This window comes from Melospiza melodia, chromosome 14 (genome assembly GCF_035770615.1).
Source record: "Melospiza melodia melodia isolate bMelMel2 chromosome 14, bMelMel2.pri, whole genome shotgun sequence".
Lineage (NCBI taxonomy): Eukaryota > Metazoa > Chordata > Aves > Passeriformes > Passerellidae > Melospiza > Melospiza melodia.
In genome coordinates, this window is record NC_086207.1 from 5,022,313 (window position 1) to 5,047,759 (window position 25,447).

The following is a 25,447-nucleotide window of genomic DNA, read 5'->3' on the forward strand; positions in this document are numbered from 1 at the left end:
CCGCCGCCTCACACGCTCCGTGACAGCGCCTGTGCCCCCGCTCCGTTAAGGTAATCTCTCTTCTGCGTTCTTCTCCTCTCCCTCTCTCTATGTCTTTCTGTCTCCATTTTTTTTGTTTTTTCACCGTGCTTCATCATATTCATTTTCTTTCTTATTACACTTTTTCATATCTCCTTTTTTCTTTCAGTTCTGTATTCCTTATCTTCTCTTTTAGTTTCTTTTTTTTACATTTTTCTTTTCTTTTTTACCTCTTTCTTTTGCCCCTCTCTTTGTTCTTCCTTCTTTTTCGCTTCCTTCTTCTCTTCTTTCTCTACTTTTTTCTCGCCCTGCCTGTCCATTTTTTACTTCCCTTCATAATTTATTTCTATCCACGTCTTTTAAAACTCTGACGACAAGTTGCCGGTGACTTCCCATGGTTTGATCGAGGCAATCAATGTAGGAACCATTTGCTCTAATTACAGGACGTCATCTCCTTCGCACGGGACTGTAGCCAATGGGGAGATCACAGGTGGCCATTCAGCGTTAAAATGAAACGGAGGTGTATGCTGGTAATTTCTTGATATACCCCCTCTTGATTTCTCCTCTTTGTCACCATCCTTTCTCTTTTTTTTTCCGTTTCTCTCCCACCTCATCCCCCTTTTTTGTGTACAGAGATAACATTGCTGTATGTTAGAAAACTTAATATTTTATCTTTTTTCTTTTCTCTCCATTGCTTTCTCATTCTTTCATTGTTTTGTTTTCTTTTCTCTTTTTCTTTTCTTTTCCTTGTCCTGCTCTCGCTGTCTCTTCTTTCTTCTTTGCCTATTCTCTTTTTCTTTAATACACTATTTTTTAGGTGACTAAATCATTCTCACCATGGAGGGCAGATATACAGTTACACAAAGCCTCTTATTCCTTATCACTCCTCATGGAGGCTTGCACAGGGCTCCTCAGTGCCGAGGATAAAGAGGTCCTCGACTGCAGAGATCATGTAGAGTAAATGCTGATGCATGCTTATAATCTCCTCTGTCATCCCTTCTTGCCTTATTTCTCTCTTTCTTCCTTGCTTGACTCTTGACGTGAAGTTCCTTTTCCTTCCTCTTTCTTCCTTATTCCTTTACTTACCTTTATCTTCTTTCTCTTCCTTTTCCTTTCATGCCTTACATTGTCCTCATTGAATTCTCTTGTGTCCATGCTTTTCCCCCTTTACCAAATTTTTTCTAAACAAAATGATCTCTAAATGTCTACATCATCCTCTTCATGCATCAGAGACCTGCCCTTTGATGAGAGTGCTCATGGGAACCTTGCATGCCTCCTCATGAGGAACAACTGTCCTGACCTCCTCCAGAAAAAGTCAAGTAAATAGATAATCCCTACACCACGTCTCCCCTTCCCTCCCCATCAGGAAGAAACCCACACTCCTCAGACTCCAGTGCCCTCCTGAAAGAGCAATAACACAGCAAGGCAATGACCAAGGACAGCTGCACTTCACCAGAAAAAAGTATACACCTCCCTTGGAATCAGGAGACCAATCCCCGAGTACTTTGACATCAGTGCTAACAGACTCCAATAAGCACAAACAATCTATGAAATCCTCTCACTTCACAGCTCAAATGTATCACAGCCCAGCACACCATTCTGCCATGAACATTGAAAAAACACAGTGCAACCACAGTTCCTAAGAATTCTTCACGTATTTCAATGAAGAGCTGCTCTTCCTGCCTCATTTTCCACCTGCTTGATGAATGACAAGCTATTGCTTCTCCTCTCAGTCAGACAAGCTCTGCCCAAAAATACAGAGCAAGAACTTCCATACTCAGGGGCAGTAGCCCCCAAAGAATACCCCTCACTCAATACCATGATCCAACCAGAAATATTTATGAACCTATACCCACAGCATTTTCCCTGAGAACAAGCTCCCCACTCCCAACACATCTGTTTTGAGAAATACATTAGAGGCCCTCCTCCATCTCTGCTTGCTGCCAACTGCTCAAACCATGCTGGAAGAAGCAAGAAAGAAGTGAGAGCAGACTGTGCGGCTTTGTTGGTGCAACCTAGGAATTACAGAATATTTCAAGTTGGAAGGAAGCCACAAGAAGTGTTGAGACCAACTCCCAATCTAGGCACATTCAGTCAATCCAAGATGAAGATAACACAACAAATAGGCATAAAGGTACAGCTGTCTCTCTGACTCATCTTATTCAGCAAGAAGCAAATTACCTCTAGCATCACTGCTTGCTTCATCAGAAAAGAAATATTTTCAGAGCAGGAAACTGCTTCTAACACTAACAGAGACTATTGGGAACCATGGATAGAAAATAATTACGTGCATTCTAGAAAAGCCTTGAAATCATTGGGCAAAGCACAGTGCTCCTATGTGAGCTTCTATCATGGGGGAGAGGCACCATAAAGCTCAGGAAGGAAATTATCCCAAAATCAGCCTCAGCTCAGGAGCATGGAAAAGTCATCCTACACACCGAGAGAAAACTACCTGAATGTTTGCAACTATCCAGGTGCCAAAGCTCAGTATCTCATATTATCTGGTATTATCAAAACATTGCTGATATGAGAGACAGAAAAACAAGACTGTGAGGGTTTGGTGAGAATGGATAACAAAGCCAAATAATGCAATTCTGCTGTACTGAAACACATGGAGGGAACAAAAGACCACAAGGATAAACAAAGCTTTTGAGGAGCTGGAGAAATCCCAGGTATTAGTAATGTCTGTGGAGCCTCTTCTTGACATTTTCTACTAGAATCTTCTGTATCACACCCTGGGAAATGGCAGCTCCACCTAAGCACACATTCTCCAGTCCTTCACCAAAGACACAAACTGTGTTCTAAAGACCATCTCCCTTAGGAAAGACCCTTCCCTGCTAAAGATCACCCTCATCACAACACATGCCCAGGCCATTCCTGAGGCCACTTGCAGAATCTCTTTCACAATACCACAAAACCTGCTATAAGAATGTCCTTTGCATATCCTCACCTTCCCTTACAATTAGCACAAAGAACACATGCACGGATATGAAGCCCCCCAAAATCTGTCTGGCAGATTCTTCTCCCCTGCATATACTTCACGGTTTATGCCTTTTCAGCAATCTCTGGGGGAAGCATCACAGAACATATGAAGTGACTTCTTAAGAACTTTATAACATAAAGGCATGTCAGTTCTCACCCCAGTACACATGGATTTTGCACTTGGAAAGAATGAGAGCAAATGCCAAAGCACAAGTGCACCTCATAAGATCAGCTGGATGGGAGAATTTGTACCATGGAGAACCACAACTGGGTCACTCTGGAGAGTTTTGTATGTATGTCAGACATAGAATGAGCCGCCTGTGACCACAGGACACATAACTTCTACCAAGGGTAAATTTTCAAGTCCACAAGTATGGGAAGTTAAATGCACAAAAATGAGATCCACATTATCATGTGCCCTTAATAATTAACCTGAGGAGGACCAAGCAACCATCATGGAAAGATCTGTGGCTGTGGAAGCCACTATAGATGCCCACCAATACACAAGAACTGGAGGTTGAAGCGCTACCCTCCTAGAAAACGTTGTCCAAAACAAAAATCAAAAAAGTCCGTTGGGAATTAGTCAGCAGTCTGCATGCCACACCCTCTTTCCCAATGCCTTGTCTGCCTCAGACAGGCAGCAGCACAAGGGACTCTCTCTGATGGGAAATATTCATAACCTCAAAGGACATGATGGGCAGTAAACTCCCATAGGATTAATTCAATACCCAGAAGGCCTTCAACTCCATACTTTTAGGAGATCACGAATGCATCTTGGGAAGGAAACCTGTGCCCATCCTGCCTTGTCATTTTATCCAGGCATCCTCCATTCCCTCTTCTGGGATGTGTTCTCAAGACAAGGACATAATCTTGCATTCTTGTCTTCTTATGACATGGCCCATGGTCTTCCCAAGGATTTCCAGTTCCCACAGACTGGGAGGTCACACTTCATATTATGACATGGTCAGGTTCTACTCAGTGCCACTGACCTCAGCTCCTGTGGCTTCCCCAGTCTCAGATGGAAACATTACCCACTTTGGAGAGTACTGTTCATAGAGGTGCTGTCAGGACAGCTCTAAAGGCAATGGCCATTCACAGCCTGCTGTGAAAGACCAACCCAATGCTGAAAAATACTCCAGTGCCAACAATGATACCTACTGCACAGGAAAATGTGGTGTTGGGTTGAATTGTTGGTGTTGTGGGGATTTTTTTTTTTAATGGAGTTTCTAGGGATTTTTTAAGGGTGTGGCTGTTGATGCAAATATTAACAGAACATGAAAACAGGACAGTGTATGGTCATGCCACCTCACAGGATGATCCAGCTGCAATCCACTTCAGAAAGGCAAGACAAAAAAAAAAGAAAACATACACTTTATGATGCTTCTCTGCCTGCACACTTTCTACTGGTAACTAGAATAAAAATATACTTGGAGAAAGATCATAGGAAAAGTGTTTAGGAACTTCCCTGCTTTCACAATGACTCTGTTGAGCCAAGCAAGTGGAAGAAATTACATCATGAGGAGAGAGAACAATGAAGTCACAATTGTCATCTTGCACCACCTCTCTTATGGATGAGAGTCAAAGAAGAGTACAGAGTTCTTCATAAGAAACCACATTAAATCCCAGCATGATCAGCAGTCAGCAACAGTGACAAGCACAGTAAGTAGTACCCAGAGGACTGTCTCATGACATGGTCCATGGTCTTCCCAAGGACCTTCAATTCCATCAGACAAATCTCACTTCTCAAGGTCATCCTTGATATGAGGAAATGGCCACAGCCTGCACCATGCCACAGCCCCATTCACCTCTGCAACCTGTCACTGCCTCCTTTGCCTCCACAAGACTCACTGTAGCAATTACTGCTACTACAGGACTCAATGTAGCAAAAACCTGCTACTCACTGTAGCAATTACCAGCAATGAGAGCACCATGAAAACCATATAGATGGTATCACATAGACCATGCCCAGAACTCTACTCTTTCTAAAGGTGATGTCAGAATAACTTCAAATGGCAATGACATTGATTTCATGTTGTGATAGAGTAATTCGATCATTGTCAACCACTCCAATGTAAAGGATTATACAGTTTCTGTAGGAGAACTCATATTTCAGGTTTTGTTATTAGAGATTTTGGTGCTTGCTTGCTTGACTTTATTCTTGCTGGTAACTTTCCAGGGCTTTTGAAAGAACGTGGCTCCTAATACAAATATTCCAAGAATATCATAACAAGACAGTGTAAATTGTGCCAATTCTCTGGTCAGGAATGCAAGTCTACAACAATTCCATCAATGACAGAACAAAACCCCCATACACATAAGTTGTGCTCAGCAGACTCCCTATAGTTAACCCTTTGTGTTTTCTAATGCTTCAGCTATTCTGGATGGAAATCCTAATCACCTGCAAGTACCACTCCTGAAATGTTAGACATCTATTTGTAGACATGGTATCAGGATATCTCCAATGACAATGAGCATTGATTTCATGATCTGATGGGAAAAACAAATGCTGATGAGCACAATAGTGTAAGAGATAAGATCCATACAGATGTATTTGTGTCTTTTTTAGGAGAATGTTTTCAGATAATTTAAAACTCTGCCAGTGGTAATACAAATATTGAAAGAACATTGAGAGGCAAGTGTCAATCTCCAGCCATGAACAAAAGTACATAGAATGATTTTGAGGGCGGAGTGGGTTGTTGAAAAAAAATTCCTTTCCTTACACTGACCCTGAATCTCCAACCACTATGTAAACAGTTAATAATGCTATCTAGAAAATCAACCCGCTGGGAAAAGAACACAGGAAAAGCCCAGGAAGGCCTTGCCAGGTACTACATCAATCTGCTGGGAGACTCACTGTGGGAAAATTACACCATGGGGAGAGAACACTTTGAGGCCTCAATTGGAGCTTTTCAGCACCACTTGCACTGGGGAGAAAGAGGGCCCAGTTTCTGACAATGCTGACACCAGCACAATCAGCAATCAAAAGGCAGTTAAGTAGCACATGATGCCCGGAGGATTGTCACCACTACAGCCTGTGTGTCTTCATCTCCTTCAGTAAGAACGGGTTAAAATGCTACACACCAGCGAGCAAAAGCGTTGTCTGCAGAGCTGACACTTCGGCAGCCCTAATGCCACAATCAACAGAGATTTCTTTCTACGGGAGAGCAAACGTAAGAGAGAACAACTCGCAGTCGAAGCATAAAACCTCAACTACGGTCAGTAAACTGCAGCGTGCTGCCAGAACACATTTCCCCACCTCGGAAACAGCTGGGAGGACCCGGAAAGGAGGCAGCAGCAGATATAAAGGTGCCGTAAAGATTTTTAACATTCAGCCAGTATTACGAGGTTCTCGGGACCGGGGGGCGGAGCCAAGCTACAAAAAAGGAAGTGCCCACGGAATGGGTAGATGTGGGAGAGAGGGAAACAAAACAGTAAAGGCGAACACAGCAATGCCACTGACCGTGTCGAGGAGAGCGGAGGGCTCCGGCTGCGCGTCCTTGGCTGCAGGAGCGGGCGGCGGCGGAGGGAAGTTGGGGCTGAAAACCATGAGGTCGCTCTTGGCAGCGCCGTCCGCCACGCACAAGCTGCGGCTGTGGCGCTGCGAGTAGGACCAGCTGCCCACTTCGCTGGCGCACACGAGCGTCGTGGGCCCGGGCGCCGAGAGCACGGCCGCCCGCGGCGCCCAGCGCGACGCCCCGTACAGCACCACGGCCAGCAGGAAGAGGCTGGACACGGCGCAGATGGCCACCACCAGCCACACGTTGGTGGCCGCGCTCGCCGCCCCGGCCCCGAGCTCCACGCCCGCCGCCGAGCGCGACACCGCCGCCAACGACGACGACGACGACGAGGATCCCGCGGCCAGCGCCGCCTCGGCGGCCTCGAGCAGCGACACGCTGAGCGTGGCCGTGGCCGAGCGCGCCGGCTCGCCGTGGTCGCGCACGACGATCAGCAGCCTCTGGCGAGGCCCGTCCGCCTCGTCCAGCGCCCGCGCCGTGCTCACCTCGCCGCTGTAGAGCCCCACGCGGAACGGGCCCTTGCCCCGCGGCTCCCACAGCTCGTAGCGCAGCCACGCGTTGTAGCCCGAGTCGGCGTCCACGGCGCGGATCTTGGCCACCACCTGCCCCGCCGGCGCCCCCCACGCCGCCCACGCCCACAGCGTGCCCGACTCCGAGCCCGCCCCCGCCAGCGCCAAAGCCGCCTCCGCCGCCGCCGCGCCGCCCGCCTCCGCTGCCGAGCCCGCGGCCGGCAGCAGCGCCGGCGCGTTGTCGTTCTCGTCCAGCACGAACAGCTGCACCGTGGCGTTGCCGCTCAGCGGCGGCTCCCCCGCGTCCACCGCGCGCACCTCGAACTGCAGCACCTGCAGCTCCTCGTAGTCCAAGGGCTGCAGCGCCCACAGACGCCCGCTCTCCGCGTCCACCGACACGTAGCTCGACGCCGGACGCCACCCGCTGCCGCCCGACGAGGACCCCGCTGCCCCGCCGCCGCCGCCCAGGCCCAGGCCGCCGTCCCACACCGAGTAGCTGACGCGCCCGTTGGCCGCCTCGTCCGGGTCCCGCGCCCACAGCCGCGCCAGCTCCGCGCCCGCCGCGTTGTTCTCCCGCGCCAGCACCGTGTACACGGCCTGCGCGAACGAGGGCGCGTTGTCGTTCACGTCCGACACCGGCACCCGCAGCCCGCGGCTGGCGCGCAGCGCCGGCGCCCCGCCGTCCTCCGCACGCACCTCCACCTCGTACTCCGACACCCGCTCCCGGTCCAGCGCCTCGCGCAGCACCAGCGAGTACGAGCCCGCGAACGTCGCCTCCAGACCGAACGGCGACGCCGGCCACACCCAGCACCGCACGCGACCGTTCTCGCCCGAGTCCCGGTCCGACACGCTCAGCAGGGCCACCACCGTCCCCAACGACGCGTCCTCGGGCACCGGCACCGACAGCGACGTCACCCACACCTCCGGCGCGTTGTCGTTCACGTCCAACACCTCCAGCACCACCTTGCAGTGACCCGACAGCGGAGGTGTTCCCTTGTCACTCGCTTCAATACGAAAATTAAATACCTTGGCTTCTTCGAAGTCTAGGGCACCCGTAAGAAGAATATCTCCGGTATTCGGATTGATGGATATCACATCTTTTCCACTCGGGGGAATAAAGTTCGTCACGGTGTATGTCAGTTCACTGTTTTGTCCCTCATCTGCATCCGTGGCGTTCACCCTCGTCAACAGCGTTCCCACCGCAGCGCTCTCCGGCAGCTGCACTTTATACACTGACTGGTTGAACTGGGGCCTGTTGTCGTTAGTGTCCAGCACGTAGATCACCAGCTCCATTGTCCCCGACAAAGACGGGCGGCCCCCGTCACTCGCCGTCAGCACCAACCTGTGTACGGGAATTGTCTCGCGGTCCAGAGATTTCGTTAAAACCAGTTCGGGTTCAATATTTCCATCATTCGATTTTTGTAAATCCAGAGAGAAATGCTCGCTGGGGCTGAGTGTGTACGTGAGCTGCGCGTTCGCTCCGATATCCGCATCCGACGCGCCCTCCAGTGGGAATGGGAACCCAGGAGGGGAGTTCTCCGATAAACTGAGGTTTTTTCGGGCGGCGGGGAAGACGGGGGCATTGTCGTTGATGTCGGTGACCTCCAGCTGCACATGGAAGACGCGCAGCGGCCGCTCCAGCAGCACCTCCAGGCGCAGCGCGCACGGCGCGCTCTTGCCGCACAGCTCCTCCCGGTCCAGCCGCGAGCTCACCAGCAGCGCGCCGCTCGCCCCGCTCACCTCCACGCTCGCCCGCCGGCCCGGCGCCACCAGCCGCAGCCGCCGCGCCTCCGCCTCGCCCGCCTCCAGGCCCAGGTCCTGCGCCAGACGGCCCACCACCGTGCCGGCCTTGGCTTCCTCCGGCACCGAGTAGCGCACCTGCCCGCCCGACAGCGCCCAGGCCGCCTGCAGCACCAGCACCCGCACCACCGCCAAACAACAACGCTCCACCATCCTTCCTGCCGCTCTGCCCGCCGCCGCCGCTCTGCCTGCCGGCCCCGGCCCGGGCCCCACACGGCTCCCCGCCGCCGCCCGGACGCACCGGCTCTGCTGCCCGGCCCGAGCCGCCCCCCCGCGCTCACAGCCGGGCTCTCCGCCGCACCGGGGCGGAGACGCCCACACGGACCCGTTCCTGAGCCTGCAGCGACACCGTGCGCTGCTCCGCCGCCTCAAACCCATCGCAACAGGACCCGTGCCGCCGCCTCGGATGGTCATCTCCTCTGCCGTGATTTGATCCACTTCTCCTGCTTTCTTCTCTGGTTTCGGGGTTTTTTTTTCTTTTCATTTTTCCTGTGTTGGCGTTTGCTTGCAAATATACCTTACCTTCCTCCGTCTTTTAATTTTTTCATTTTGATTTCTTGACGCTGTTCTCTGCCTTTCACCGTCTCTCTGTCTTTCCCTTTCCTTTTTTTTCCTCCTCTCTTTATTACATCACACGTCCTTCGCTTTTGTTTTTCTTCTTTTTTGTATTTCGTTTTTTTTTTTTTTTTCACTTTTCTCCCCCTTCCTTCCCTACATTTTATTCCATTATCGTTCTCTTTCCATCATTCTCATCTCTTCACTCTGCTGCCAGGTCTCACATATCAGGCGCCGCTGTGCCAACCATCCAGCCGGATTCGGGCCATCAGCGCCGGAGGTGCTCTAACCAAGGGAGAGGCTCTTAGGGAACTGCTCCGTTCTGCGTTTATAGGTACAGTCCGTACATGCTTTTCGGGTCATTTTCCTGTTTTATTTCTTTGCCTTCTTTGTCCTTTCTTCATTCCATCCTCGTGTCATTAATTTCCATCACGTTTCTACCTTTGTCTTTTCCCGTCTATTTTCTCCTTGATGTCCTCCTTTCTTGCCCTCCTCCCTTCCAGTGTACAATGATATTGTCCGTGACACTCTAGTGATCTCTCTTTCAGTTTCTCACTCTTTCACTATTCCTTCTTTCTATTGCTTTTTTGTTGCTGTGGTTCTTTGCTTCTTTTCCTGGCCTGCATTGCTTTCTCCTTCACTTTCTTCTCCACCTCTCTTCCTTGTCCTGTCCCTTCTCTTCTTTTGTCTTTGCCTTTCCTTTGTTTCCTTACACAACATGTTTCTATGCGACTGCATCACTTTCACCATGCAGCACGGAATGAAAGCAAGCTCTCATTCCTCTTCCCCACCATATTCCATCTGTCCAGAAGAGGAACAGCTGCCCTGGTTTCCAGGCTATTCAAAACAGACAGAGGGCTGCTTCATCTCTCCTCCAGCTAAAAGACCACAATCTCAGCTCCTTTCCTCTCAACAAAGAGAATTCACCACACTCTGAAACACAAGCCCAAGACCCAGCTACTTCAATGCCTGTGCAAAAAGGTCTCAAAGATCCAAATCAGCTCAGGACACTCTTCCAAATGGGAGCTTACCATCATTGGAGCACAGTACACCAATGTGCCACAAAGGCTGAGAAAGCAGGGGAACACCACAGCTCCTGAGATCTACATTTCTGGCCTTATTTATCACATGTACAGTGAAAGCCAGGCTCTTGCTTCTCCTTTCCAGGCTGACATACTCTGCCAGAAAAACTCAGCACCTTATCCAGGGGCATTAGTCCCAATGGAATCTCTCTCACTTTGCAGCACACTCCACCCAGCCAAAGCTGCAAAGGTAATACCATGGCATTTCCCCCAAGAATATCCCCTCAGCTCCCAATACATCCACTCTGAAAAACACATGAGGGTCTCCCCTCCATCCATCACTGCTGTCGCTAATTCACACTGCGCCGGGAAGCAGATGGAACAGAATAAGCAGTGGTGCTTTGCTGGCCCAGTTATAGGATACCTCAAATAGGAAGGGACCCATAAGGATCAACAAGCCCAACTTCCAATCCAGGCAGCCTTTGGTCAACCCAATATGAAGGTTCTCAGACTCAACAGGAACAAAAGCACAACTGTCTCACACGCTCATCTTTTTTAGCTAGAAGGGACTTACCTGCAGCATCACTGGTTGCTTCTTCAGAATGGAAACTTTTTCAGGGAAGGGGAAAAGAGGAATAATGTTTTTTACCCCCAGTGTTATTAGAGATTTCTGGGGAACATGGATTGGGGAAAATAACACACATTCTTCAAAACCCTTGAAATCACTGGACAGAGCAGAGGGGAAGCAGGAGGAGCAATGGAAAGATAAAGATGTTGTCTCAGCCTCAGCTCAGAATGCTGGAAAAGCAACCCTTACACTGATTGCAAATTGCCACCCAAGGCCTGCCAAAATTCATCAATCTACATTTCAACATCTGTTACCAAGACATTGCCAATAGAAGAGAAGCAAAACAGAGAAATGGGCAGTTTGGTAAGAGGAGAGAATAAAAACAAAGGATCCCATTCCACTATATTTAAACACAAGCTTTGCCAATTTCTTGAAGGGCACTTCATCAACTGCCTAACAAAATTAAGCAGGGAGTTTACCAAGGAGAAGTTCAGAGAAGTCTGGCCAAACATGATCAAAATGTGATGAAGCTTCTATTTCACCAAGACCACTTCCCATCAAAAGCAAATGATCCAAATTGTGTATGACATGTGTCTGACATCTGGCAGGAAATGCATGGAGAGTACCAAGGAATGGGGATATGCAGGACTTCTGAGAGGATTCCAGACAAGCATCCCTGTGTATTCCAGGCCTTGTTTTAAAGGTAGTCTGCTTGCATATTCTATCACTTGCCCCTGGAAATTGCCTGTCCACAGCTAAACAGATATTCTCCAGTTCTTCCCCAATAATACAGTCCATGTTCAACACAATGTCCTCATTTCCTCAGGGAAGAAACTTCCCCACTCAAAGTCACCCTTCTCTTGATGGATGTCTCAAGGCCTTCTCCATGCCACTTACAGGACTGCCACAGTACGCAGACACAGTGCCACTGTGACAGACCAGCACTTCAAACTCAGTTGGAGCATAAACCAGGCCTTCAGCTCCCCTCCTAAATGGCAAAAAGAACTTATGAAATGGTGCAAACTCGCACAGAATTTGGCAGGCTCTTCCCAGCTGTGTGAATCTCACTATGAATATGCTTTCTGCTTTTCAGCCATCTCAAAGGGAAACAACATGGAGCTCCATACTAGAGTTCATAAAGATCCTGTGATTAGTGGTGTCACAGCTGTGATTCCAGTCCACACAGACTTTAGACGTGGAAGTGCTACATCAAATGCTAAAGTGCAAGTGCAGTCACGATATTGACTGTGTGGATATCCCCATAGAAATGTGGATAATAGTTCTATGATATAACACTAGGCCTGGGCTGCTCTGGAGGTTTGATGTATATGTACACATTTCAGAGTTAACTGTATCAAGGGGACATGACACTGCTACCCAGGGTAATAGTGCAAGTGCACAAGCAAGGGAAACAAGCACGCAGAGATTACCCCCACTTTCTCAACACACCTGTTTACTGATCCCATCCGAGGAGAAGCAAGGAACAATTATTGCAAAGTCTATGAAGGTGGAAGTGACTGTGGACGCCCAGTACAGCAGGCTGAAACTCTACCCTCCCACAACTCCTTTCTCAAAATAAGCAGGCAAAGGTTCATCAGACAACATTCAGCATTCTGCATGGCATCTCCTCTTACACATCTGCTATGGTAATCACTCAGTAGCACAAGGGACTCTCTCAGGTAGAAGATATTCATAAGGTCAAAGAGCATTTTTGGCATTTCAAAACCATGTAACTATCTGAAGATCCATAAAGCCTGCATATGAAGACACTTTGGACCCTGAAAATTATCCTGTGAAAGAACATTCTGCTCATCCTACTTCATTCCTCTAGGTATCCTGGGACATGCATTCTCAAGACAAACACATCAACTCCATTTCCTGTCTTATGTCATGGCGCATGGAATTCCAGTTCCCACAGACAGATCTTCCCACTGCTCAAGGTCACCCCTCACACCAGGAAATTGTCAGGCCCTACCCAGTACCACAGGCCACAGATTCACTCCCCACTTCAAGGCCCATTTCAAGTTTACTTATCCTTCTCAGCAACAACAGCACCACAAAACACTGACAGGCAGTATCATGTACAAGGTATCATGTACATGTACAGCACACTTTCTGCAGCTGACCCATTGTGTTTTGCAATGCTGTAACTATCTCAGAAGAAAGCATGACCGGTTAACAATAATCTTTTCAAAGGTGATGTCAAGAAATCTCTTAATGGGAATGGCACGGATGTCATGCTCTGAGAGGGAAACCAAAATGCTGGGGAGCATATGAGTGTAACATTCAAATCTGACCATTTACAGGAATGTTATTTGAGATTTGGTAGGGAAAGCTGGGGCTTGGGGGTTAATATTTCTTTCTAGTTGCAGAGAGGAACATTGCCCCAAGGCTTTTGAAATAATGTCACTGTTGATACAAATTTGGAAAGGGCAAAACTAGCCAGGGTGTTCCATGACCCTTCTCTGAATGGAAATACAAATCCACAGCGTAGGGACCAGGCAGCAGGAAGAGAAACAAATTTTACCTTTGCCACATTTACCTTTGGTCACATTGGGCTACCCGAACCCATATGTTACTAAGAAAAGCAAGAAGATACCTCAAAAAAACAAAAAAAAAAAAAAAAACCCAAACAAACAACAACAAAAAAAAACCCACCACAACAGGGATAAACTCTATACTGCCTTTATTGTTTCCTTAATGATTCTAGTGGAGGAACCGACTAGATACGATTTTTCCATGGCACTCAAATAACCACACTGCATCACATGTCTTGCAGAGAGAAATTAATGAAAAGAGATTTCAGTAACAATTCAGAATAAAACAGGAAGGGTATCAGTCAACAAAGACAATAAGACGGCGTGTAGTGCTGGGAGGACTGTCAGAACCACAGCCTGCCTATCTTGCATTCCATCAGCAAACTCGGGTGGAAACCCTAAACTGAACCAGGCAAGACAGTTTCCAAACCTGACACCCTAGGGCACTTCTCATTGCAATAGGCAGGGAATTCATTCTAGGACAGAACAATTGACACACAGAGCAGCAAACTGCAGCTGATGACCATAACTGCACCAGGCTGCGGCGATAATTCTATATTCCCCCAAAGGGCAGATGCAAATGTGCCATTGCTATCCTTAAGCACCCGTGAAGAAACCGTCAAGCACTCATCGCTCTCAGGCCGTGGGAACGGAGCCCGGATTCCGGCAAAACCTGCACACTTGGAGGGACAGAAGGGTTTGGTACGGGTGGGAGACGAGAGAAAGGCAGTGGCACTGACCGTGTCGAGGAGAGCGGAGGGCTCCGGCTGCGTCTCCTTGGCTGCAGGAGCGGGCGGCGGCGGAGGGAAGTTGGGGCTGAAAACCATGAGGTCGCTCTTGGCAGCGCCGTCCGCCACGCACAGGCTGCGGCTGTGGCGCTGCGAGTAGGACCAGCTGCCCACTTCGCTGGCGCACACGAGCGTGGTGGGCCCGGGCGCCGAGAGCACGGCCGCCCGCGGCGCCCAGCGCGACGCCCCGTACAGCACCACGGCCAGCAGGAAGAGGCTGGACACGGCGCAGATGGCCACCACCAGCCACACGTTGGTGGCCGCGCTCGCCGCCCCGGCCCCGAGCTCCACGCCCGCCGCCGAGCGCGACACCGCCGACAACGACGACGACGACGAGGATCCCGCGGCCAGCGCCGCCTCGGCGGCCTCGAGCAGCGACACGCTGAGCGTGGCCGTGGCCGAGCGCGCCGGCTCGCCGTGGTCGCGCACGACGATCAGCAGCCTCTGGCGAGGCCCGTCCGCCTCGTCCAGCGCCCGCGCCGTGCTCACCTCGCCGCTGTAGAGCCCCACGCGGAACGGGCCCTTGCCCCGCGGCTCCCACAGCTCGTAGCGCAGCCACGCGTTGTAGCCCGAGTCGGCGTCCACGGCGCGGATCTTGGCCACCACCTGCCCCGCCGGCGCCCCCCACGCCGCCCACGCCCACAGCGTGCCCGACTCCGAGCCCGCCCCCGCCAGCGCCAAAGCCGCCTCCGCCGCCGCCGCGCCGCCCGCCTCCGCTGCCGAGCCCGCGGCCGGCAGCAGCGCCGGCGCGTTGTCGTTCTCGTCCAGCACGAACAGCTGCACCGTGGCGTTGCCGCTCAGCGGCGGCTCCCCCGCGTCCACCGCGCGCACCTCGAACTGCAGCACCTGCAGCTCCTCGTAGTCCAAGGGCTGCAGCGCCCACAGACGCCCGCTCTCCGTGTCCACCGACACGTAGCTCGACGCCGGACGCCACCCAACGCCCGACGACGACGACCCCGCGGCCCCGCCGCCGCCCACGCCCACGCCGCCGTCCCACACCGAGTAGCTGACGCGCCCGTTGGCCGCCTCGTCCGGGTCCCGCGCCCACAGCCGCGCCAGCTCCGCGCCCGCCGCGTTGTTCTCCCGCGCCAGCACCGTGTACACGGCCTGCGCGAACAAGGGCGCGTTGTCGTTCACGTCCGACACCGGCACCCGCAGCCCGCGGCTGGCGCGCAGCGCCGGCGCCCCGCCGTCCTCCGCACGCACCTCCACCTCGTACTCCGACACCCGCTCCCGGTCCAGCGCCTCGCGCAGCACCAGCGAGTACGAGCCCGCGAACGTCGCCTCCAGACCGAACGGTGACGCCGGCCACACCCAGCACCGCACGCGACCGTTCTCGCCCGAGTCCCGGTCCGACACGCTCAGCAGGGCCACCACCGTCCCCAATGACGCGTCCTCCGGCACCGGCACCGACAGCGACGTTACCCACACCTCCGGAGCGTTGTCGTTCACGTCCAGAACCTCCAGCACCAGCTTGCAGTGACCCGACAGAGAGGGTGTCCCCTTATCCCTCGCTTCGATTTGGATCTCATATAAACGAACCTCTTCATAGTCCACGGTGCCCACCAGATTAATTTCACCCGTCCTCGCATTTAAAAGGAAAGTGTTCATCCCCTTTTCAGGAAAAATATTGCTCACACTAAATGTCACTTCTCCGTTACTTGCCAAATCAGGATCGGTGGCATACACTCTTGCCACCATCGTGCCCACCGCAGCACTCTCTGGAAGATGCACTTTATACACAGACTGGTTGAATTGAGGCGCATTGTCGTTTGCATCCTCCACCGAGATTACCAGCTCCATTGTCCCCGTCAGAGATGGCCGGCCCCCGTCAGTCGCTGTCAGCACCAGCCGGTGCGCTGGAATCGTCTCGCGGTCCAGAGATTTCGTGAGTACCAGAAACAGGGATTCTCGATATTCCTCGCTCCGGTGCAAATCCAGAGAGAAATGCTCGCTAGGGCTGAGTGTGTAGGTGAGCTGCGCATTTACTCCGATATCCGCATCCGACGCGCCCTCCAGCGGGAAACGAGACCCCAGCAGAGACGATTCCGCGATGCTGAGGTTTTTCCGGGCGGCGGGGAAGACGGGGGCATTGTCGTTGATGTCGGTGACCTCCAGCTGCACATGGAAGACGCGCAGCGGCCGCTCCAGCAGCACCTCCAGGCGCAGCGCGCACGGCGCGCTCTTGCCGCACAGCTCCTCCCGGTCCAGCCGCGAGCTCACCAGCAGCGCGCCGCTCGCCCCGCTCACCTCCACGCTCGCCCGCCGGCCCGGCGCCACCAGCCGCAGCCGCCGCGCCTCCGCCTCGCCCGCCTCCAGGCCCAGGTCCTGCGCCAGACGGCCCACCACCGTGCCGGCCTTGGCTTCCTCCGGCACCGAGTAGCGCACCTGCCCGCCCGACAGCGCCCAGGCCGCCTGCAGCACCAGCACCCGCACCACCGCCACACAACAACGCTCGACCATCCTTCCTGCCGCTCTGCCCGCCGCCGCCGCTCTGCCTGCCGGCCCCGGCCCGGGCCCCGCACGGCTCCCCGCCGCCGCCCGCACGCACCGGCTCGGCTGCCCGGCCCGAGCCGCCCCCCCGCCCTCACAGCCGGGCTCTCCGCCGCACCGGGGCGGAGCCGCCCACACGGACCCGTTCCTGAGCCTGCAGCGACACCGTGCGCTGCTCCGCCGCCTCACACGCTCCGTGACAGCTCCAGTGCACCCGCTCCGTTATGGCCATCCCCTCTGCCGTCTCTTCTTCTGTGCTCCTCTTATTTTTATAATTCCTTTTCTTTAACGATTGCTATTTGCCTTCATAGATTTATTTCTTTCCCTCATCCTCTCCTTCCTTTCCCCCTTCCGTCATTTCTCTGGTTTTCATTGTTCGCTTTTCCCTCCGTTTCCCTTTTCTTTCCTTTTTAATCTTCCTCTTGTTTTAGATTGCTTCCCCTCCATATTGTCCTTTTGCTTTATTGCCCTGCCCTAATCTTTAAGCCATTTAACCTTCCTTTCCATTCATCCCTCTTCTTTAACCCCTCCGGCAATTCGCCTGTTCCTCTTGCATCCCGGCGGAGACCATTGATGATGGAGTTCTCAGAGCTAATTACGGTTAATCAGTGCCAATTATGGTGTATCAGCGCCGGAGCGCGGTTCTCCAAGCGGGGAAAGGCTGTTCCGGAGGAGCTCTTCTCAGCGTGTAAACAAGGTCAGTGCCTGCTGATCAAGTCCTTTATCTTCCTCCTTTTTGCTTCCATTCTCTTCTATCTTTGTTAATTCCTTGCTCTCTTTCTGTCTTAATTTTTTCTTTTATAGTCGCCTTTCTTGACATAACCTTTTCTCCTTCATTTCCTCCTTTTGCTATTCTTTCTCTCTTTCCCTTCTATTTCCTGGTTCTCTTTCCCCATGTCTTCTTCTTGCTCTTAACTGTAATATTTTTACCTCCCCCTTCTCATTTTCTGTTTTATCTCGTACGTGCTTCTATTTCCTTTACTAATATTCTTTCCAAATGTTTATGTAATACTAGCAATGAACATGTCCTTTGAATAATGTTCTCGTTCTTCTTCCTTGCAACGATTCCTTCCATTGCTTCTTTTACCCACTACTTCTTTGTCTATTTTCTTCTTCCGTTTTATCTTTTTCTTCTTTGATCTTTCTTTGTCTCACCTTGTCTGTTGCGGCCATCCTTGAATCTTCTATTGTGTATTTTCCCCTTAAGGAAATGTTTTAAAAATAGCTACACCATCACACCATGAAGCACCAACATGCTTTAGGAACAGGGCACTCCCACCTCTCATTCCTCATGACAGGGAATAGCCTTCTATTCCTCCCCTACCAAGCACCTGCAACTTCCTCTCCCTTCAGGATCCAATCCACGTTTGGAGGCTTCAGTCATCTCAAGGACCCAAGAAATAAATCAACAAAGCAATCACATAGTAGAGAACAGCTTTGTTACATCAGAGAATATTCCACCAATGCAGACATATAATACAAAAAAGCCTCGAGAGTCCAAGTTATTAAGGGAGTCTCTCCTCTTCAAAATCAAACTCATCAGTGTCCAGCACGATAATCCTCCAAGAACACTGCAAAATAAAGCATGATGACTCCACATTCCCCATTTACCTGGACAGAGAGCAATTCTGACTGACTTAGTTTTCACCTGCAGTGCTATTACAAAATTCACCACGGCACTGTCACTGAAAGCATCCTCTGCATGCCCAGCACATCTACCCCTAGAAAAGCATTAAGGTCACTTCTCCATCTGCCTTTCCTTCCCTCTTCTCACCCTGTGCCAGGAAGCAGCAGAATCAAATGAGAGCACATAATGGTGCTCCAGGCCTATTGGAATTTCAATTCAGGCAATATTTAGTTGATCCCAAGTGAAGATACCACAGCTGAACAAGTGATGCATTGAGAGGCTGCATAGAACAGAGGCTAGACAGTGCTAAAGGAATAAAGTAGGGATTTATTAAAAGGCCTTCAAAGGATGCACCTTGGGCATTACAGGAGCCCGGTCAAGGCTGCACCCAAGACGGATGGTGGGTCATGAGTTTTCTAACTTTTATAATTTTTGGTACGTTTAAATATTGGCGTTAATTGTCCAATTACAGCTCCAGGTCATGCAGTCCCATCCTCCCAGATTGCTCTCCTAAATTCACTGTTGGTTACACTTCTTGGGCTAGAACCTGCAACATTGTCCTTAGCTCTTGGGCTGGAAAAGGATTGTTTTGTCTGACTGAACTGTGAGGAGAACTTGCTAACACTTCACATGAAGTTCAGAGTTATATACCAATGCAGTACAGAATCTGGAAAATATTAAAAATGCAGTACAGAATCTGGAAAATATGGAGGATATCTCTGTAAAGCTAAAACTTAAGGCATCACAGGAACCAAAGTACACCTGTCTCTCACACACAGCCTCTTCTGGTAGGAGTAACTCACCTGTAACATCACTGGTTGATTCTTCAGAAAAAAAAACTCCAGGACCAGGAGTACTTGTTTTAAGGGACAGTTACCCTCAGTGCCAGCTAGGAGACCAAGACCAGGGAGATGACTGATGCCATGTCCCAAGAAAGCCTGGCAGAATGAAACAAATTTCAAAAAGTCTTCTCTTTTATCAAGAAAATTCCACATTAAAGACAAGTGATTAAAGGCATGGATGGCCAGTCACTTCATAAGCTGTAATATCATAGGGAAAAACAGAAAACAAAAATACAGAGATGTGCTGGAGGTCCTGAGAAGATCCCAGAAGAGCAGCACTACGTGCTGGGTATTTTTCTGAAGGATTTCTACTGACATCCTCTATCACAAGGCAGAGGAAATGAGATCTCCACAGCTAACCAGACATTCTCCAGTTCCTCCAATGCTGCAAGCCATGTTCTATTCAGCATCTGCCTTTCCCTGGGGCAACACTCCTTCCCACTCAAATTCACCCTCCCTATCACATAGGCCCAGGCCTTATTTACCGCCACACGCAGGATCCCTGCCAAGATATCAAACATTGCTCAACCCCAGAGACATGCCCTGCTTATAAACCCCACTCTGAATGTGATCCAGGCCCTTGTAATTCCTCATCTTCCTTCATGACCACCGCAAAAGATGTACAGAATGTCTAAAAACTCTTTCCAGCTACATGATCTTCACCACAAATGCTTTGTTCCTTTTCAGTAACCTTGGGTAGAAACACCACAGAGCTGCACGCTAGAGTTCATAAAAATTCTGTGATCAGAGCTGTGGCTGCTCTTATCCCGGTCGACACAGATTTATTTCTCCAAGAGAACACAGCAAGTGCCAAAGCACAAGAGCACTCACAGGGTCAGCCATGAGGGACAGCTTGCACCACACAAACTGGGCAAATCATGCAGGTTTTGGGGTGTTCTTGCAGATATCAGAATGATCCACATGTGACATCAGGACACACCATCTCTACTGAGGCCACTTGTGCAGTGCACAAGTAAAGGAAGTTGAGCACATAAAGATTACAACCACATATAATAAAATAAATCCTTGCAAATTCCACTTGAGGAGGAGGAAGGAATCATCATGGCAAAATCTACAGCTCTAGAGACTATTACACAAGGATAGCAAGTTGAAGCGTTCCCTTTCCAAAAAACCTTAAAACCTTGAACCTGAATAAGCTGTTTCATCATACAACCTTCAGCACTCTCCATCTCACCAACTTTTACTATCACTGCCCAGGGGTCTCTGTACAAATCACGAGCAGGACAGGACTGCTGGGGAACAAATCTCAAGCTGTTTGATTTTCCAGCATCAGTCTCATTACATGGTTATGACAATGGGAAGATGCCAGCAGCTCACATCTCCAGCAGCAGACAAGGAATGTTTCAACTTACTTTACAAGTTTTGTGACCAATTACACAAAGCAAAACCATCTTGACAGTAGTTCTATCAAACCACTATAAGCATACGCACCTTCAGTTAAACACTGCTTGATTATTTCAAATACAATACCTGCTTGTAACCCTTAAAACACAATGCACAGAGCTCTATATTTAAGCTTTGAACTTCTTAATATCTCACAAGAAAAACTTTTCTGTAGCTTAGGGAGTTATTCTAGACAAGTGTTCATACACGGACTGTTGCTCTATTTGTCCTTATTTTTCTACTTCTTACATAATTTTTCTGCTGATAAATCTTATGGCTACTGCTTAGCTTTAATCACAGTTCTGTTGTCTCTGAGGCTTGCCTTTTGCAGCTTTGCCAAAACTCTCTGATCTTAAGGATCCCCACACTTACCAACACATGGCCTACACCAGGCAGGCAGCAGCAGCAGAGACAGTCCCTGATGGAGAGATTACTAATTGCAAGGGACACTGTGGGCGTTTCAGAATCACACTCTCATCTCTTTGCCAGGAGGGCCTCCCACTCCAGACCCTTAGGAAGCAGGAAAGCATCCTCAACAAGAACACTCTTCTGTTCCCATCCTGTCTCTGCCTTTCCTGTACAAATCCTTCACTCTGAGACCCGTTCTAAAGACAGATATATAACCTCATTATATTTTGTTACATGATCCATTGTCTCCCCAAGAATTTTCACTTCCCCACACCAGTCTTTCTGCTGCTCATGGTCATCCTTCCCATCAAAAAAGTGCCAGGCCCTGCTATATACAACAGACCACAGTTTCCTTTCCTACCACAGGGTAAACATGACAATGGCTTATGCTTCCCAGCAATGACACACGGTAAAAATCCAGGGACGGTATCATCAACACAGTGAATAAGAGATGCTCTGCTGCTGACACCTCATGTTTTGTAATGCTTTTCTACAGGAATATTATTTTCAGAGGTGATGTAGAAACCTCTAAACAGCAATGGCTTTGATTTTGTGCTCCAAGGAAGAACAAAAACTGTGGCAAGGACACTACTATAATAGATGGTATTGCCTGTGTAGGAGAATGTTATTTGAGAATTGGTGGGGAAAGGTGATCCTTGGATTTTTGAGGGCTATTTGTTTGTTCATTACAGAAGTGAAGATTTCCACTGTTAAAGTCCTTTTAAGTCTTGATCATTGATGTGATATTTCATGTAAATTTTGAGGACATGAAAAAAAGGACAATGTACTTGACACTACATTTCTGGTCAGAAATGCAAAGCAGAGCAAAAAAACAACAAATAAATTTCCCTTTAAACACATACCTCGGGTCACACTCTTCTCCCTGAACGCTTTATACTAAAATAACCAGAGCAACACGATACATGCTAAAAGATCATAGGAAGTCTATTGCCACAACTACCCTATTTTCTAAATGAGTCGCATAACAGAAAGATAATACAAAACTTTTGTCCTTGAATATCCATTTTTTACCTTGCATCATGCCTTCACACGACCACATCCAAAGAAGAGGATGCCAGCTTTCAATTAAAAAAAATAAAAAGAATACTAGCACGGGCAACAATCATGAAAAGCAAGGTGGGGGGGGTATGCACAGCGCATGTGAGTCTGTCACCAACACAGCCTGGCTGTCTTGAACACCTTCACCCAAATGGGGTGGAAATGATACACATGAGAAATAGAACCCCCTCGCTGTCTGCAAATCTCTCATCGCCGGGCACCCCGAGTCGCACAGAAACGTAATTTAAATCTAGAGCAGAACAAATCACATTTAGGGGACCAAACATCACTTGCCTACAGTAACTGCTCGCGAATGCTGCCTTATATATATTCTGGACCCCCTCAGAAAGAGCGGGAGGCTACAACAAGGTCGCGGTGACGGATATAAACGTGCAATTGGCATTCTTAAGGACCCGCTAGCTACCCAAGAACCTCAAGCCGTGAGAACGGAGACCGGCTTCAAACAGCAGCTTCTCATTAGGGCTGATAAAAATCATCAGACAGGGGAATGAAAGCAGTGGCACTGACCGTATCGAGGAGAGCGGAGGGCTCCGGCTGCGTGTCCTTGGCTGCAGGAGCGGGCGGTGGCGGAGGGAAGTTGGGACTGAAAACCATGAGGTCGCTCTTGGCAGCGCCGTCCGCCACGCACAGGCTGCGGCTGTGGCGCTGCGAGTAGGACCAGCTGCCCACTTCGCTGGCGCACACGAGCGTGGTGGGCCCGGGCCCCGAGAGCACGGCCGCCCGCGGCGCCCAGCGCGACGCCCCGTACAGCACCACGGCCAGCAGGAAGAGGCTGGACACGGCGCAGATGGCCACCACCAGCCACACGTTGGTGGCCGCGCTCGCCGCCCCGGCCCCGAGCTCCACGCCCGCCGCCGAGCGCGACACCGCCGACAACGACGACGACGACGACGAGGATCCCGCGGCCAGCGCCGCCTCGGCGGCCTCGAGCAGCGACACGCTGAGCGTGGCCGTGGCCGAGCGCGCCGGCTCGCCGTGGTCGCGCACGACGATCAGCAGCCTCTGGCGAGGCCCGTCCGCCTCGTCCAGCGCCCGCGCCGTGCTCACCTCGCCGCTGTAGAGCCCCACGCGGAACGGGCCCTTGCCCCGCGGCTCCCACAGCTCGTAGCGCAGCCACGCGTTGTAGCCCGAGTCGGCGTCCACGGCGCGGATCTTGGCCACCACCTGCCCCGCCGGCGCCCCCCACGCCGCCCACGCCCACAGCGTGCCCGACTCCGAGCCCGCCCCCGCCAGCGCCACCGCCGCCTCCGCCGCCGCCGCGCCGCCCGCCTCCGCTGCAGAGCCCGCGGCCGGCAGCAGCGCCGGCGCGTTGTCGTTCTCGTCCAGCACGAACAGCTGCACCGTGGCGTTGCCGCTCAGCGGCGGCTCCCCCGCGTCCACCGCGCGCACCTCGAACTGCAGCACCTGCAGCTCCTCGTAGTCCAAGGGCTGCAGCGCCCACAGACGCCCGCTCTCCGCGTCCACCGACACGTAGCTCGACGCCGGACGCCACCCAACTCCCGACGACGACGACCCCGCGGCGCCGCCGCCCACGCCCACGCCCACGCCGCCGTCCCACACCGAGTAGCTGACGCGCCCGTTGGCCGCCTCGTCCGGGTCCCGCGCCCACAGCCGCGCCAGCTCCGCGCCCGCCGCGTTGTTCTCCCGCGCCAGCACCGTGTACACGGCCTGCGCGAACGAGGGCGCGTTGTCGTTCACGTCCGACACCGGCACCCGCAGCCCGCGGCTGGCGCGCAGCGCCGGCGCCCCGCCGTCCTCCGCACGCACCTCCACCTCGTACTCCGACACCCGCTCCCGGTCCAGCGCCTCGCGCAGCACCAGCGAGTACGAGCCCGCGAACGTCGCCTCCAGACCGAACGGCGACGCCGGCCACACCCAGCACCGCACGCGACCGTTCTCGCCCGAGTCCCGGTCCGACACGCTCAGCAGGGCCACCACCGTCCCCAACGACGCGTCCTCGGGCACCGGCACCGACAGCGACGTTACCCACACCTCCGGCGCGTTGTCGTTCTTGTCTAAAACCTTCACTTCCACGCTGCAGTGACCCGATAGCGGGGGCGTCCCTTTATCTCTCGCTTCGATCTCAAGGTCATATGACTGACTTTCCTCGAAATCCAGTTCACCGGCAGTCCGTATTTCCCCAGTCTTTTCGTCGATTTTAAAAAGGTCCTGAATTTTGGCAGAAACCGCGTTACTAAAAGAATAATATATTTCTTGATTAATTCCCTCATCATTGTCTGTCGCTGTTAGCTGGAAAAAAACAGTTCCAGGGGTCGTATTTTCCGGTACCTGCACTTTATACACGGACTGGTTGAACTGGGGCGCATTGTCATTTGCATCGAGTACCGAGATCAGCAGCTCCATTGTCCCCGTCAGAGACGGCCGCCCCCCGTCACTCGCTGTCAGCACCAACCGGTGCACGGGAACCGTCTCGCGGTCCAGAGATTTCGTTAATACGAGGAATACGGAGATTTTATTTTCGTCTTTGGATTTCACTTCCAAGCTAAAATGCTCGCTTGGGCTGAGTGTGTAGGTTAGCTCCGCGTTCGCTCCGATATCCGCATCCGACGCGCCCTCCAGCGGGAAACGAGACCCGGGCAGAGTGGTGAATTCCGCGATGCTGAGGTTTCTGCGAGCGGCGGGGAAGACGGGGGCATTGTCGTTGATGTCGGTGACCTCCAGCTGCACATGGAAGACGCGCAGCGGCCGCTCCAGCAGCACCTCCAGGCGCAGCGCGCACGGCGCGCTCTTGCCGCACAGCTCCTCCCGGTCCAGCCGCGAGCTCACCAGCAGCGCGCCGCTCGCCCCGCTCACCTCCACGCTCGCCCGCCGGCCCGGCGCCACCAGCCGCAGCCGCCGCGCCTCCGCCTCGCCCGCCTCCAGGCCCAGGTCCTGCGCCAGACGGCCCACCACCGTGCCGGCCTTGGCTTCCTCCGGCACCGAGTAGCGCACCTGCCCGCCCGACAGCGCCCAGGCCGCCTGCAGCACCAGCACCCGCACCACCGCCAAACAACAACGCTCCACCATCCTTCCTGCCGCTCTGCCCGCCGCCGCCGCTCTGCCTGCCGGCCCCGGCCCGGGTCCCGCACGGCTCCCCGCCGCCGCCCGCACGCACCGGCTCTGCTGCCCGGCCCGAACCGCCCCCCCGCGCTCACAGCCGGGCTCTCCGCCGCACCGGGGCGGAGCCGCCCACACGGACCCGTTCCTGAGCCTGCAGCGACACCGTGCGCTGCTCCGCCGCCTCACACGCTCCGTGACAGCTCCTGTGCACCGGCTCCGTCATGGCCATCTCCTGTGCT

The 25,447-nt window shown here is 52.2% G+C and overlaps 4 protein-coding genes across 4 annotated transcripts in view; all 4 read right to left on the minus strand.

Annotated features, from left to right (window-relative positions):
* Window positions 1–25,447, minus strand: part of LOC134424629 (protocadherin alpha-C1-like) — a 209,378-nt gene that overhangs the window by 145,010 nt on the left and 38,921 nt on the right. The gene's annotated exons all lie outside the window — the stretch shown is intronic.
* LOC134424984 (protocadherin alpha-6-like) lies at window positions 5,422–8,977 on the minus strand. The gene is made up of 2 exons (XM_063169195.1): window positions 6,431–8,977; window positions 5,422–5,487 (listed from the first exon to the last, which is right to left on the minus strand). The coding sequence occupies exons 1-2, from the start codon at window positions 8,975–8,977 to the stop codon at window positions 5,422–5,424; spliced, it is 2,613 nt and encodes an 870-aa protein (XP_063025265.1).
* On the minus strand, window positions 13,983–16,757 carry LOC134424985 (protocadherin alpha-2-like). The gene has a single exon (XM_063169196.1). The coding sequence runs from the start codon at window positions 16,755–16,757 to the stop codon at window positions 13,983–13,985; it is 2,775 nt and encodes a 924-aa protein (XP_063025266.1).
* On the minus strand, window positions 22,605–25,175 carry LOC134424986 (protocadherin alpha-6-like). The gene has a single exon (XM_063169197.1). It carries the CDS (start codon window positions 25,173–25,175, stop codon window positions 22,605–22,607), a length of 2,571 nt encoding a protein of 856 aa, XP_063025267.1.

What these genes read in the sequence shown, in the direction of transcription:
- LOC134424984 (XM_063169195.1), bottom strand. Translation starts at nt 8,977, where the DNA reads ATGGTGGAGCGTTGTTGTTTGGCGGTGGTGCGGGTGCTGGTGCTGCAG. An exon ending in TTGCTGTGTTCGCCTTTACT is followed by an intron (nt 5,488 to 6,430) that starts GTTTTGTTTCCC and finishes TTTTCCCATCAG; the next exon opens with ATCATGAAATCAATGCTCAT.
- LOC134424985 (XM_063169196.1), bottom strand. Translation starts at nt 16,757, where the DNA reads ATGGTCGAGCGTTGTTGTGTGGCGGTGGTGCGGGTGCTGGTGCTGCAG.
- LOC134424986 (XM_063169197.1), bottom strand. Translation starts at nt 25,175, where the DNA reads ATGGTGGAGCGTTGTTGTTTGGCGGTGGTGCGGGTGCTGGTGCTGCAG.